We start from the raw sequence: 16,624 nt of genomic DNA, 5'->3' as shown, positions 1-16,624 counted from the left end.
TTTGGCTTGCGTAGAGTATACCTTGTTTTTTTTATTAGTATTTCTAAATTCTATTCTCTTTATAAAACTTGAAACTTGGTGTACGAAGAGCCTTTTTACTAGCTGTAGAGGTTTTTACCTAAAAGAATAAGTTGTAACTGCAGCTGTTCAAGGGACACTGAGGACAAATAGACGTTGGCTTGCACCGACAGCATGCCACATTATTTATAATCAAAAAGAGACCATTCTCACTGAAAATGGAACTTCTATATGTTAGAAAAGAGCATGAAATGAATACCGGGTGTCGCTACCACCAGACTATTTCATTAGGAAATACATACTTCAGTACCGAATTTAGGGCGTGGATCTTGGAGGCTGCACCGCGCCACCATTCATTCAAAACTGCAACTTGTTCCTTTCAATGTAGTATCTTGAGTTTGAATTCACTTGCGGGAAGATTTTAATTCCCATTTGCAGTTGGACAAAGGCATCTTTTTACTGTCAGATTATTGACTACTCACTCAGAAAGGGCCAGAGAAGCAGTTTTTACTAATAGCATCTGGATGAAGTTGTTCCTAGTGTCCCTTTAAATATCACATTCTACACAAGCCTTTCTACTAACTAGCATGAACTTCGCCATCATCTTTCACTGGTAAGGCAAGATTATTGCACCGTCAAAAAACCACAGAACCACGGGAACTTTAAATGGAAATTAAAAAAAGATACCTATTAATACATTTGCACTAGAACCCTCATGTTAGGAGAAACTGTCTGGTGTCCAGTGTTCTCTGAAGCCTTCATGAATCTCCTGCTACAGTTTGCAGGTTTTAAATTGGAGAGAGGGGAAGCCTTGTCCATTTGTAGAGGAGAGGCCATAAGGTGGCTGTCACAGGGCGAGCCCTGAGGGTGGCCACCATGAATGGACGGGGTTCAGAAGCAGGTGGAGGAATGCACAATGTGATGGCGGCTGCCTTGGAAGGGCAAGGTTGAGGGGTAAGGTGAACTGAGAAGAGAGGCAGCGATATCATAGTGCACACGCATATTGGATGCCACTCTTCCTTTGATGGGGTTTTGTGGGAGGGCTTCTCTTGATGTTTTAAAAGTCCTGTGTAGTGCTTGTGAGTGGGTCTTTATTGTTATATCGTTAGTTTCGGTTTGTATTTCATTTTTATTAATTGGTTATGTCCTTGTGTGTGAAGCCTGTGTACTGTCCCAAACATACAGTCACCGACTAATTTTTAAGACATTCAAGGGGCTGAAAAAGTGTCCAGAAAACGAGGCAGTCCAAAAATCCAAATTCGTATTAAAGACATCAGTTTCAGTTTGTTTACCGAGTGGCTTGAAAAACTGGTCAATCTATTTCTGCGGGAAAACTGCACAATGGTTGGAGCGGCGCGATGTTCAAACAAAGAGGCATCGGACTCGAGCAAACCAGCTTGGGCGGAGCCTGGCTGCTCCACATGACTACATCGGCACCTTATTTTTTTTATTTCCCTGCCCGAAAAAAAAAAGCCAAAAAAGTGGCGGTGGTGGCTGTCTGCTAGAGCGGTAGAAGTCGTTTGTTGAGCGCATTGGTTCGCGGCTGGAATGAATGCAGGGAAGTGTGCGCTCTTTTCTTGCCTCGAGACCGACAGTGGTTGGTTAAAAAAACGTGACGCTGTCTCGTGAGCTCCAGCAACCGTTTGGAGTAGCAACACGAGTTTAAACGCAAAGCTCTCTCGGAGGTCATTTTTAGTGGGACACCCAGTGTATTGCAAAATGAAGTAAAACCAGCGTCTGTGTTCAGATGGCAGTGGGTGCTTTTTGGGGCACTGGACCGGAGGCAATATATATTTTTTTCTTCAGTGCCCGTGTATCGCTGTTTGCAAGTGGGCTCATGCCGCTGTGGTGACCCACACCGTTGGCTCTTGCTGGCAGCTGCACGCAAGCTGTGACATATAGTCACGTGATAGAAGCTCGCATTGACTAGCCTGTCCTCTGTGGGGCAGAGCTCTATCGCCTGCGGTCGACGGAACAGTGAAGCAGAGGCCCCATGGCACAGGCCACCCGATTTTGGGGAGTAACGGGTTTATTAATTCCCCACCTCGACTGCAGCTAGCAGCACTGTTGTCATTTTTATGATTTCCTTGGTGTTGGCCTTGGCTGTTGTTGGGAAATATGCTAATCAGGTTTTTTTTCTTTTCATGCAATGTCACTGGAGAAATTATCATGCTCAGTTTCGAAAAATTCAGGTTGTACTTTCGGTACCAGACTGCATATGTTATTTTTTTTGTACTGTCTTAAATATCTCGAAGTGTTGTTTGAAACTGTGGGTATACGTGGACAGCCTAATTCAAAAGTGCATGTTTTAATGGTTTTCTTGTTTTCAGGTGAAGGTACTCCTGGTTCTAGTCATCCTGGCTATTTTACTAATCATTTTTGGTGAGTTGCTGAAAATGTTGGAAATTTGATCTTGTAGCATTTTTCATGGGAGTCTTTTTGTGCATGGGGATATATTTGGATTAAAAATACCTCTGCATACCAATCGCTTACATTCTGTCACGGACTGGTGTTACATGCTGTTGTGCCATGGCATTTATTTGCTTTGAAAAATGTGATGAAAAACACGTATTATTATCATAACCTTAACATGTTTCTTACTACGGGAGTTAAAGTTGGAACCATTTATCTTTTTTTTTTTTCCACTCAGTAATGTCAAGTATGGTGCTGTCGCGTTGCAGAAAAAAGTGTTGTGAAAAAGTTTTGCTAAGCTAATTGCATATAGCTTAGCAAGGAAGGGTTTTTCATGTGTGAATCCTTAACCTTTTGTTAGGTACAAGCTGTAAGAAGTTTCACATGCATACAAATGGCAAAATTGTATGAAGCAAGACTCTAGGAATTGTATGACATCACTTTAAAGCTATCCCAACCACTAAATTTGTAGAAAGACCCACATGTTTGTTTTGATGACTTCATAAAAAGGCCTTAAATGGGGTACATCAGCCTTTCAATGTATTATGCAAAAGCTTGCATTAGAATTGCATATTGCTTCAAGAAGTAATACGAGGCATTTTGCTGATAGAAAGGCTCAAAAGCACAGAAATCTTGCGAAAAATATGTTCCCGACAAATTTGTGGTTGTGTTGTGTATTGTGTTCGGTGGCGCGTAAGCAACTGGGGCTGTCATGCACTAAACACAAGGTAAAATACTTGTTTAGTGTATTTGTGGACTTTCATAGTTTGTAGCTTGTTGATATTTGCTTCTCTAAACAAAATTGGTCACGTCAACCTGTGCACCAGCGCTTCTAGTTAGCAAACGAAGCATGCTGAATGATTTCTGTGATAGTTCAATACTACTATTCAGCACACAAATATATGATATGTAGGTGCAATGTTGTCTGTTTGCTGGCACTTCAATCAATTGAGACGGTGTCCTACAAATGGTTAACTACTACTGGGAAAAATGTTCAAATTGCTCATAAGTTTGAATTATGGAATGGCTCTGAAGAGATGCTGAAAACTGTTTCAATCACAGTAATTCCATCTTATGCACACATGGAATATGTCTGTTTGGAGTATGGAATTCGAAATGAAAACTAAGTAACAGCAACAATTTTTCATGGTTTCGTCAAGTGCTTTGTTTTGTGCAGGATGTCAAGAGTTTTGAAGGAATGCTTCACAATTGTGAATCCCTCTGCTGTCCTTCTCGCTTAGTGATGCATTAGCAGTGGTGCCTGTTCATAAACAGTCCGGTGCATTTTGAGGATGTTTCTCGGCATTTACTGTGCACTGAAGCATCCTCAAAATGTGTCTTCAGAAGTGAATTAAAAGTCTCTCAAGACGTGAGGGTTCAGCATACTCCATGAGCGGAAGAAGCACGTGGATGCAAGAGAGAGGCATATGCATAGGTGTTATAACTGGCCCCGCCGTGGTGGTGCAGTGGTTAGGGCGTTCTACTGTTTTGCCTAAGGATGTGGAATCAAATCCTGGCAACCGTTTTTTGATGGAGGCGAAAAGCAGATGTCAGAATGTGTTCAAAAACCTTAGGTGGTGGAAATTTCCGGAGCCCTCTACTACGGCATCTCTCTTAGCCGTAGTCAACCAAAACCAAACCAAATCATTAGAATGGCATGATGCCAACCCAAAATGAAATTAAAAGACCAGTGATGTGCAAAGCAGTGTCCGAAACATCACAACTGGCGACTGCGTGCACAGGTGGCAGTGGTGGGATTGCATGAGTTTAACAGAAGCAGTATTGTAACTATGATGCTAGGGTATATTTCGTGCCTGCCATAGTGCGCATGCCTGAGGCGCTGAGCAGTACTCTTTCACAGAATTTAGGTTCAGGGCGATATATTTGGACTATTGCTGGCTTTGCATGTCGTACCTTGGCCTGACTCACAACTGCGCCCCCGTCCAAATTAATGAGCGTCTGGCGTCGTAGACTACTTACCTGGACATTGGCCAGGACTTTGCTCCTAGCTTAAGCTACCAAAACTTCTGAATTAACAATGGTCAAAGTAAAGTGGTTTTACTGTTAATATTTTTATTATGTGCAGTTCAGGCTTGTGCAGCATTTTTTAGGGAATGTGAGGAGGAGGTGGCCTGATTGTCATGGAAGGGCAGTGAGAAAGAAGTTTGAAACTGTGTGGTAATGCTTTTTGAGGGCTCTCCTTGTGGCTTGAGAATAAGTAGATAGATGGGCCTTACGCAGTTACTTTAAAATGTCAATATGTGCCTCATAGGATTGCAGAAAAACTGTGTACAAAGATCAGCTGAAAATAGCTTCAGTATATCCACTTACTTGGGAAAGTATGATACCTGGAGTATGAAATGAAAGGAGGCACACACAGACGGCTTTATCCATGCATGTCCACAGCAGTCAGTTTCAGTTTGCCTCGTTTTTGGACAAACAGGTGAATGGGTAGCGTGCAATTTGCTCGACTGTTCAGTTAACAGTACTTTTTGTGGAGCTAGTTGGCAATGTCGTAAGGAAATACAAAACTGCGCAAAAAAGACGGGACAAGAAGAACAGAGAGGCACACACGAAGCGCAGATCTGCGCTTCGTGTGTGCCTCTCTGTTCTTCTTGTCCCGTCTTTTTTGCGCAGTTTTGTATTTCCTTACGACATGAACCGACTAGCCCAACATCACATTTTACTTTAGTTGGCAATGCACATTTTTTTTTTTTCTTAGAAAGTGATATAGAGCTAAGTTCTCAGCTGTTCTTCTTAGCTTCCATATTGGCAGTGTAGTTTGCAGACACTTCACCAGTTATAAAAGTAATAGTGTTGCTACCAGACTATGCTGGAAATGTCACTTTGGTACCTATGTCTCTAAACAAGTAAAAGGTACACCTTGTTACTAGTGCACCTTCCTGCTGCATAACTCCTGCAAGGAGCCCTTCACGATGTCATTATTGACAAAGATGCCGTTGTTGATTTAAATGGGGTTACTGAAGCAACATGAAAGTTCCCTGTGGCCTGTCGTCGCAGGGGAGGCCCAGTTCAAATGTTTTTGTGCATTCTGTACGATTATCCATCACATCTGAGGATCTTGTGGGCACAACAGCTCCTTCACTCCCGCTGCAATGGTGGCAAAGCTCTCTTGAACGAAAAATAACAAGATCCCAGTAACAGATCCAGAAGAACCACCAACATAAGTTTTCAGTCCTGTCTCCAGCAGCCTTAAACATGGAATTTCTACTTCACTGGAAGTTTTCAGTCCTGTCTCCAGCAGCCTTAAGCATGGAATTCCTACTTCACTGCAACTATGGACTAATTTTAAAAGACTACATTATTTAAATTCAAATTCCGGTGGTTTTATGCTTATAAGGGACTAAATTAGGACCTTAACATAAGAACATTTTAAAAACGCAAAAAATGTTTGATTGTGACTGAGAGCAAGCAGGCAGGCTCTGCGCAGGCATAGCTGTTATAGTGCTGAGCAGTGTTGCAGCTCGCAAAATCCAGCTTAAAACCAAGTATGAATTAATTGCAGTAACTGTTCTTTATTTTAAAACAATCGCAATGTGTCCATTTTACCTTTAACCACATCTAGACATAACCTTTCATGACTTAGAGGAACTTCTAGAACAGCTACTGGAACCGTATGTGTTACTTTGAAATTTTAATGTCCCCTCCTCCTTTGGGGGAAGTGAATCAACAGGTACTAGATAGAGACCATATTTTAGAAGATTCTACCATCTGTAACAATGTCTGCCTGTTAAATACGGGCAAGTACACACACTGCTTCCGAGTGCTATGCGATCGCCGTAGCAGTAGAAAAATCAATACATGAGAATATGAAGAAAAGTGTCATTTACACTGATTCCTTAAGTGCACTCACAGCATTTCACCCTAGAAATTCATGTACACCATTGATTGGAAATATCATGCAAAACATAGCAAAAGCCACAGCACAGGGACAGAGCATAATACTGTGCTGGGTTCCAAGTCATGTTGGAATTAAAGGCAATGAGAGAGCAGATGAGTGTGCTGCACAAGCACAACACGAAACAAAGTACGCATTCCCTACAAGGACAGCTTAAAATTAGTGCACTACAAGTTGAAAGAAAACTGGCAGTCAGAGTGGAATAAAGAATTTAAAAATAAGCTGCACTTGGTAAAACCTACCATAGGGGAATGGATGCCATGCTCTCATCAAGAACGTTTCTTCGAAGTCATCGTATGTCGCCTGCGCATCGGACACACACACCTTACACACAGCTTTATTCTGGCAAAACAGAAAAGACCGACATGTGGACTATGTGGAAAAGAGATGACAATAATACACATTTTATGCTCATGTAAAAACCTGGACAAGATGAGAAAAAAACACTTCCCACAATTCTTCAACGAACACATTCCTTTCCATCCTCGCCTACTTCTTGGAGATGACTCATTTGTAAATACATCATGTGTTGTTGCATTCGTAAAAGAAGCAAGGTTTTTAAATGAGTTATAGATTTTTTAGCCAACTTTACAGACCCATCACATGCATAACAAACTAAACCTCGCGCTTGGTGCATGATGGCCTTAGTAGCCTATGTGCCATTAAACCCCACTAAATTAAACTAAGCATACGGCTTCCCCGAGCCCTAGAGTAAAAATGAGCTGCTTGGATTTATTTTTTAGTTTGCCATCGGTTTTTACTGATTTTAAATGGGACGTCCTCTGCATTTCATATAGGAGTGATCACTTGCCTGTTATAATCAGTCTGATATCCTTGCCATCTGTCACTCTAACCAAACCATGGCAGTGGAAACATTACCTAACTGACTGGCCACGATTCCAGTCCGAAACTAGTCAGAAAAAAGTTGTATCAGATAAACTCAGCCATGGCCATTCTCGAGGGAGAGCACGCTCTCTTTCCTGTTACCTTCTCAGTCGCCGCTGAAGCAATGGGAGCTTTTCTCCTTGAGTTACGCTCTCTGCCGCAGCAAGGCATGCAACCACCTCACTATTCGCTCCGCGCCTGTTTCAGCAGCGGTGGGTAGTTTTTGGGCTGGTTTTGTGCTGTCATCCGCTGGTTTTGTAGTGAGAGCAGGGGCCGAATGAATGAAAATAGAACATAGCTGCTTTAGCTGCATGCTTCCAGCATATTACACATGTAAATGAAGTCTTTATAAGAAAAATTGGCAGTTAAAAACACCAAAAAGACTAGGGATTATTTTTCATCAAAAGTATGGCGAGCATATATGGCAAATATCATGGTTGGTAAGTGCTGAAGGTAGCATATTAATCAGTTCCTGATAAATGTCTCTTATTCCATACCAGACTGGCAAGTACTAGAAGTAAGTTTGGTTAATGTGAGGTTGTCGTGAGGGGTGTCGAAGTGGAGGTCCTGATCAACTGGGGTTCTTGAATGTGCACTGCATTGTGCAGTACACAGGTGCCTTGAGGGTATTTCCTCCATCAAGACTCAGTTGCCGCGGCCGGGATCAAACCCGAGAGAAATGAAAACCCAAACTTTTCAAGTTGACGCGCCTAGATATTGTCCTGTAAAAATGTCTACTGCCAGCAAATTCTCGTTTTCTTGACGCAGAGGGAGATTGTAAGTAATTTTTATTCTATATTATGCGTGCTGGCAGTTGCTGCCGAAATTGGCCTAACTTTCGTAAACACAAAGTTTTCGCGTTTTTGCAAGTCTCTTTAAAATAGCTCTTTCAAATGAGAAAATATAATTTATATTGAAGAGAAAAAAAAGTTCCTCAGTGATTGGCATGTTTCTCCTGTTTAGAGCTATAAATGGAAAAGGAAGTGGCCTGTCCTGTAGTGGTCTCTCCTGTGGCAGCTGTGTTTCTTTAGAGGCTTTAAGTTCAATAAAATCAATTATGCTAATTGGGTGCTATTGGCACTTTCCAAGCTCTCCAGTGCAGTCACGTGCTTTGTGCGGAGACTCTTGCCGCATGCAAGCTTCTTTTGAAACACTATATAATTAATGACTCTTTCATCTATGCCAGAAGCACCCCGCACCCTCCCTCATACCGAATGAGAACTGCCGCAGTTTGTACTTGCGTGAAATAGGGGGTATAGCTTTAAAGAATGTTCAGTTCTGAAAGAGAATTATTTTCTCCTTCCTTACATTTCATTAAAGGTAAGGCTCATTTTGAAGGAGAATTGTGTTCTCTTATTTGTCACAGTTTACTTATGCTGAGTAATCGGCGCAGGATTTCTTGGTCAAAAGTTATTGGTTATTCATGTATTAAATTGACTACTTTTGTCATAGATTTGCATCAGTCGTGAGACTACATACGTATAGTCTTTCATTCGATTGCCCCGCCGGGATGGCACAGTGGTTACGGCGCTCTACTACTGTGCCCAAGGATGCAGGATCGAATCCTGGCCTCGGCAGCTGCTTTTCAGTGGCAGCAAAAAGCGAGGCGCCCGTGTGCTGTGCGATGTCAGTGTACGTTAAAGAACCCCAGGTGTTCAAAATTTCCGGAGCCCTCCACTACAGCGTCTCTCATAGCCTGAGTCGCTTTGGGACGTTAAACCCCACGAACCAAACCAAGCCAATCTTTCATCCGATTAATATGATCTTAACCTAAACCATTTATATGCAACTTAAAAAGAAAATTTTACTGTATTTGACAGCCGCAATTTCAAATGGGAGCAAATTTTTGCTCTTTACTCTGAGTCTGTGGGCACCAGTAATTAGTTTTAATGGCGCTTTTTAGCTATCTAAATGGAAACGCCAGCAAGTTGAAACGCCAGCAAGTTAGATTTCAAGATATTATTTAAACTTCAGAATCCCTTGAGTATAATCCTACACGCTGCTTATTTACCTTTCACAATGCACACTGCATAACATATATTTTGCCTTAATTTTCTCCAAATTTAGGGGCAGAAAGCTTTGATGCCAGTATATTCGAGGATCACACAACCATATAGTCGCACTGCGGGGAGCACCTGCATGCGTAATTTATCTGCATTTTATACCTCATAGATTACAAATAACAGACGCTGATAGCACGGTCTTCATATAAATCATAAGGATTGAAATGTGAGGACTTGCAAGTTACAATTAATACTGGTATGGCGTGGAGAGCATGTGAACGACGGCAATAGCAGAATCGGAGTGGTGAGGGTGTGGCAACCCCACCAAGGCGTGGTGGGAAGTAGGAACAGACCCCACTGGGAAGGCCGTAAGAAGTGCTTGCTCCACTCGAGACCAGCAATGCCTCGGCATAGATTAGCTGAACGAATTGCTTTCTGCTTGCATTATTTGTTGCTGCAGCTCACTGGGCTATCTCTCAGTACTTGGGAGTTGTACAGTGAAACTACAAAGCTTGGTGCATTCGAGAGTGCAGAGAAGCAAAAAAAAAAAAGGAATAAAACATGGGGAGTACTTTGTAGGTGTCCAGTGCGCGAAAACATCATGAATTTCAAAAAGGCGAGAGCTAAGGCACTGTACACTTGCCGCACTAGTGAAAACACATCATGGCAAAGTTCGGTGTCATCAATAATAACAGCTCAACCGCTTTCAAAACCCTGTGGGAGCAGGTTCAAAACCTGGATGGCAAGTACTTCCCCTTCACAGTCCCTCTGTGACAACAACTAGTGCACAAACGAGCATAGAGGAACAAACAGATATACCAGGGAACTCTTTGCTGCAGAATATCCGGGCACTATGTATTTTTTTTAAATTACAACAGCTGAAAACGGACTTCCAATGACTGGCAGGGCACATGAACCTTTTAACTGTTTAATGACACTTGAGGAACCTAATACAGTATTGTTGGCCAGCCAGCACACTGTGCCGAGGCCCAATAAAACACCCTACGAAATGTTGGCTCATTTATCTGAATTTTCAGTAGAAGCACTATTGAAACGGTTTAATAAAATACATAATATGGATATCGGGAATAATACCAGGCACCTGGAAGAAAGCCATAATGCCACCCTTGAAGCCTGGGAGGTTGCCTAACTCCCCAAGCAGTTCATAGGGCAATAGCCCTGGTGAGCTCTCTTGCCAAGTCTTTTGAACGCATTTTGAATATTAGATTGATTGTTCTTGAATCCCGAGAACTTCTTGATGTTCTCCAGTGTGGTTTAAGAAAATGGGTTCAACAACTGATCACCTCGTCCACCTAAAAAATAAAGTTCTCTGTATACAGCAACCAAAGTTACAAATATACCTACAGTTTTGCACTCACGCTTTACAGCATACTACTAAAGGGGTTCAGCTTGAATACTTGCTGCGTGATTCATGTGTCTGAAAGTCCTAATTAAGCCTCCATTATAATAGTCCGTCGGATTTGTAAACTGCTTAAAATACCACGAGAGTGTTTTTATATGCATTCTACTTTTCCATCAAGCACTGACTTTGTGCATTAATTGCTTAAGCAAGTGTATGTTGTTTCTTTGTTTTTTTTCCCCCCTTGTACAGTGCCGATAATAGTGCGGAACTCCTGAAGATGCTGATGCACATCGGGGTTCAACATTTTCACTCTGAGTGATGCTGTAAATCCATAGCTGAAATATGTAGTCTGTAACAAGGTGTCTGCCTGTGCTTGTACATGCATTAGTATCTTATTTTTTTACTTGCAGCTGTTTGTAAAAGTTTTGTAAATGTTACCTTTTTAAGACATCCTACATATTTCTGGCAACTCTATTTTGGCACATATTTGTCTGCGTATATTGCAGCATTAATGTTTCTAAAATGTCCAGAGCTCTCTAGTCGTATCTTAACTATGAAAATTTTGAATACATTTTTGATTTGGCAGATGGTCCTGAGCTGATTTTTCTTTTATCAATATAATGCAGAGAATCGTTTACGAGTAACACATGAGAAGTGCATATTTTTATATATTGTTCAGTATATTGAAATTTTGGTTGAGAGTCTTGAGTTTTAATGGACTCTCTTGTATGGTGAATTTATATATAATTTACTAAATTTTTTGTTTCATAATGCTAGCTTTTCTTCATTGTATGTGTAGGAGCATCTTCCGCTTCACAGTAGAACCCCGCTATAGTGAACTTTGATATAGTGAAGTGAAACTGAAGTCCCAGTTCATCATTCATAGAATGCATTTGAATTTGTTCCCCTTTATAGTAAAAACATTTTTGATATAGTAAAGTGCATCTGGCTGTAGTGATGTACTTCCCATAAAATTACATCGTTACACCCACGCTACCTAAGATTGTGAGGCAAATTTTTCTTTTCTGAAAAAAAAAAAAAAAAAAGGGGGGGATCAAGTGTTTTTTTTTTTTTTTCTAAATTGGCTTTACCCCCTGGCTTGCCAACTCTGAGAGGAAAAGCCAACTTTATGTAGGCTTTAGAGCCGTGAGGGAAGACATGTGGTGTGTAAAAAAAAAAAAAAGTAAAGCTGGCTACGAAAGTGGAAAGAAGGCAGCCCAGTCTGTTCAGAAAGGGAGAAAGTAAATGTGCAGCAGGAATAGGAAAGGGAAAAATCGACCAAACATTTGTAGCACTGTGCAGTTCAAAGCACGAGGCATCAGTGGCAGGAAGGGGAGGTGTGGCTTGTGCCGTTTCTCCGCTTTTTACTGTCACGTGCATTTCTCATCTATTTCCTCACAAATGACAGAAACGGGAAGACAATGCAATGCTCATGGAAGGCTTTGGTTTTCACATGAAATCGCACTCTGTTGTATTCTTAGCCATGTTGCATTCATGCTAAATAGGTACTTCCACAACATGTAAACAAAAAAATCTTATAGCTGAAAAAAAAAAAAAGAAAACTGCACAGAGACAAATAAAGAGGGGTGGAAAGTATTTTAGTATAAAGCGACAAGGCATATTTAGCAAGTCACCATTTAATTACCAGACAGCATCTTCAGGGCCATGTCATCACCAACAACTGATATAGTAAGACACTGATGTAGTGAAAATCTTTGCCAGTCCGAGTGACTTTACTATAAAAGGGTTCTACTGTATTTTTATTTTTGCCAAGCATAGTTAAACACATAAGTTGGGAATAAACCTAATACAGATTAGGCCTTATGGCTCATTCTTTATAGTGCAGGAGTAGTGGCCAGAGAGCTGACAGAAGGTGTTAATCTGTCTAGTCTTTCATAGGAGGTGCCTATATTGGAATAGTGTGTGTACTCAAAGCCCAATGTATTGGAACCTCCCTCTTCGTCTGATATCAATTTCTTAAGTTTGCAAGACATCATTTTAATAGTTTAGCAGCCTAGTGACCAGGTTAGTGCGGTGGGAACACTGGGAACAGAAAATGGAGCTGTAGGGCACTCATGATGGACTGAATTAAGATACTGCCACTTTCTTTAGGGGATAGCTTTTCAAAGCTGTGTGCTCCTTCTTATTTTCGCACTTTGGCATGTAAATTCAATAATCTTATCATAAGCATAGCTGATTCAGTGTCGATTTTGTGAACGTTTTGGTGGCACACAAAATAGCTCTGAGGCAAAGTTATTTTGTGCCCTCAAGAGACCCCCTCACATCTCTCTGAGTGCTTGTGGATACCACTTACAAATAAGCCAGAGAAGGAGAAGCAAACTTTGCAGTCTCTCCACCAATGTGCCTAGTCACACGAACCACTTTAGGTTTTAAGTTTTATGCTGCTTTGGCACAAAAGTGACTGTTGATGCTATGTAGTGGCATGTCAAGAATAGTGTAGTAAATAAAAGGAAATAATGTATTTTTGTGTTGTAGGTCTTAATTGATGCAAAGGACGGCTTTCCTTTTGTGTGCTACCAATTTTTATAGGACCAAGCCTTGGTCTTGCAAATAGGTCAATTTTTTATGGTGTCATGCTTCTGTATTCTTTTGGTTCCTTTTTCCAGGCTTTTTCTCAGGCTTTAGTTTGTGGGACAGGAGTGTATACACATAGTTTAACACTTTTTGTTCTGATAACATTGTGAGTGAGTCTGAGATCACTTCCTGTTTGAAGACTTCAATTTGGGAGCGTAGAGTTTTAGTTTGAAAATACCAGGCATGGGGGGCATTGAAATCTGACACGTCACATGCACTGGTGCTTTACCAACCATGCGCAGGATGTCTTATCAAATAAACTTTGCCTGAATCAATGCTTTTTCAATCATTGTGCGGCATGCATTGTTGGCACCTGTGCTACCAGCACCTTTTTAATATCGCAACAGTGATACCGGAAGTGCTTTGGGGCTCACTATCATCATTAGCACCCTAGTTTGTTTACAAATGTCGAAACCATGTGGACAACGTGTCTCATCTATGTGAGCTAATAGTTTAAGAGAAACATTTATAGCATGCAGAGGGGAATGAAGGAAGACAGTATTGGTAACAGCCACCCAGAGCAAGCAGGAATATCTGATTTAGAGTACTTGGAATAGTTAATTTGTATTGAATGTTAGAGATATCCACTTCTAATTAACAAGCTGTAAATGTGTCAAGACAAACAAGACGGGGACTTTTGTATGGATAATTTTACTGTGCAGATGTTTTTTGCACTGTGATTAGCTTGAAGCATTTTTCATCTGGCACTGCTTTTATACTGGTCAATGACATGTTGCACCTAGGTTAATTCAATGGAATTCGTTATTAAATAGCGTGAAAAGTACAAGTCTTGTTTTGTGGGGTTTTATGCAGCTTGAAATAGCAGGCAACTGTGAAGACAAGGTTGCCTTTTAACAATTTATCATTCTTATTGTTATGACACTTGAAGTGATGTTGAAACTTCATGCATAGTGTGAGCAGTTAAAAGGTTAATGAAATATGGTGACGATTTAATTTAATGGACTTGGACATGCTTTAATACACGACTGCTGTAGTTTAATTTCTAAAACATGTAACTTATCAAACATGATGTCTGCTGGGACAGTCTGCTTATAATAATACATAATAAAAGCATATGATACATGCTATGTAGAGCATTGCAGTCGGACTTAAAGTGATGTTGATGAAGATATAATACTTTGTTACCAGTGCTTAGATCCCAAAGCAGCATTGCTGAGTAATTAATATAGAATGAATTATTGAATGATGCCTTAAACTGATGCCTCAATTTTAATTTTCCACAATTTGAGATAATGAAAGCTGCAGTGCACAGAAGGAAATTCTTATTACTAGTTCTTTTGGAAGGTCCATTTAATCTGATGCATCTGTCATGCGTAAAGGTGCACAATAGAAATTCTAGGGGGCACTTTGGATCGCTAAACTGCGATAAGGCGAAAGCCTCTATTGCACGGTGGTGCGAAGCCCTCCATTACGCACCTCTTTCGCTCTGTTTTCTCTCCCACTTTTGCGATGACGCGATAGCGTCAGCTACCAGCCAACATATAAAGCCCCACTTTAACCAAGCTGTATGAACATGCCTGCGTGGCGTAAGGATAACGGGAATGCAAGGGTCATGGCAGGCTTGTTCTGATATCGCCCTCCCATATGAAAGGAGAGGCCCGAGTTGGCAGCTCCTGCCAAACGTAATGTCAGGAAGCCCTACATCCAATTAGTGGTTGGCCATATCAGCTGCCAGCTACTGCCTCCCACGTAACGAAAGCGTTAGACGGACTGATGGACACGATCCGCGAGCATGAGCCATTAAAGGCTATTGCCTTAAAAGCTGTTTTCCAACTCCATGTTGGCATTGATCAATAAGTGTGGGCCTTGAGGGAACAGTGTTCAAATTAGGCATGTAACATATTCCATGAAAATTTCACACTTCATTTGCTGTTAGTACTAAATTGTAGGTATCAATTCTTTTTTTACATTTTTAGTTCATGCTTAACTACAAGCACAAATCCACTATTGTAGGCATTTAATCACTGGCAAGAAATGGGCCTTCAACTATAAATTGATCTGATAAGGTTTTGAGATCTTTGTTTCTTTAAATACATATATCCAATATGTAAGGGGGACTGCTCATCTACATATTGTTACGGAGCTACATATTGTTATATTCCCCCTCTACATCGCATGCCTAATAGACACCGGGACGTTTCCTTTTGCCGAGGGGGATAGTGTTTTCCGGTAACAATATCATTCTTATTGAAATATCTTTATTTCTTGATAGGAGGGTAACAAGAACCCTGTACACAAAATATTGGGTTTTAGCTTTTGGGTTATGGTTCTAAGAGAACAAAGGAGAACACAAATGACAAATTCCCCTTTGTTCTCTTTTGTCAAGTTAGCGCACTCCTATAATTATTATGAACAACCAACTAGCCCCCTTTAAACATTATTAATGTAATGAATGCTTGCAGGAACATTAGCAGTTTCAAAAATGGGCTTTTCTGGGGGATAAAGTAATCATTTCTTTGGCATTAGAGGACGCCATAAAATGGGCAGTATTGTTGGTAAGCTAGTGAACTAAATATGTAATGAACTTATTTTTGGCATTCAATTAGGAATTTAGTTGTAACTAGAAAATTGTAGCAGGCCATCGGTGTATGTGATGTCTATTGTTAGACATGGTGAAATGTAACCCTTAAATTGCACTCCTGCGCTGCTTACCTAAGAATACCACCGTCTCGTTCAAGGTTGCTGAGCTGTGCTTTGCATGAATGCTGATCTTTTCGGTTCAATGCGAATTTCGGAAAGTAAGTTCGGCTTTCTGTTATTTTTTTTTTCTCGGTTTAAACCGAAAAGGCAAACCACTACATATGATATGCCATACTTTTCCCACCTGCTGCCACGCCGTGGTGGCTCAATGGTTAGTGTACTCGACGGCGGAATCCAAGGCTGCAGGATCAAATTCCGGTCGGGACGGGCGCTTTTTCGATGGAGGCGAAAAGCAAGTCTCCTGTGTCAGAGCACACTTAAGAACCCCGGTGATAGAAATTTCCGAGGTTCTCCCCTACGGCGTCCCTCACAGCCTGAGTCACTTTGGGACATAACCCAAACCAAACTTTTCCCGCCTGCCCGAGTGGCACATCCCATCGCGATCTGATGCCCGAGAGAGAGCAGTGATATGCCTCCGCTACGAGCTGTGCCAGCCCGTGGGCGAGGCTACATGCTCACCGTGGCCACCATGTATGTACAGTCGACGTCACCCTTGTGTAGAGCGCTCGGGCAGTGGTCATACCACAATAAAAACAAATTAAAAATCCCCCCATGATTTGCAGACAAAGTGCTCATGCTCATCTTCTTCACAGGTCTGTGTGGATCTACTTCCGTACAAGCATTGCTTGTAAAAAGTAGAAACTGCAAGGAGGTATCAATATTTATGCAGGGAAGTACGTCGATCAAGCGTTCTACACAAGGCTGATG

The 16,624-nt window shown here is 41.3% G+C and overlaps 1 protein-coding gene across 1 annotated transcript in view; it reads left to right on the top strand.

The window, feature by feature from the left end:
- The window catches only part of LOC146204722 (vesicle-associated membrane protein 4-like), a 41,773-nt gene extending 29,611 nt beyond the window's left edge, over positions 1-12,162 (top strand). Inside the window, exons 7-8 of the mRNA XM_084589440.1 lie at positions 2,349-2,400; positions 10,850-12,162. Of these exons, the coding sequence (XP_084445566.1) occupies positions 2,349-2,400; positions 10,850-10,875 (78 nt within the window). The 3' untranslated portion in view covers positions 10,876-12,162. The remainder of the gene's footprint in view (positions 1-2,348; positions 2,401-10,849) is intronic.
- Positions 12,163-16,624: the final 4,462 nt, after the last annotated feature.

Source organism: Amblyomma maculatum, chromosome 1 (genome assembly GCF_055883805.1).
Source record: "Amblyomma maculatum isolate TAMU_Amacu chromosome 1, ASM5588380v1, whole genome shotgun sequence".
NCBI classification, from domain to species: Eukaryota; Metazoa; Arthropoda; class Arachnida; order Ixodida; family Ixodidae; genus Amblyomma; species Amblyomma maculatum.
The sequence above is the reverse complement of the archived record's forward strand: the minus strand, read 5'-3'. Positions and strand labels throughout refer to the sequence as shown.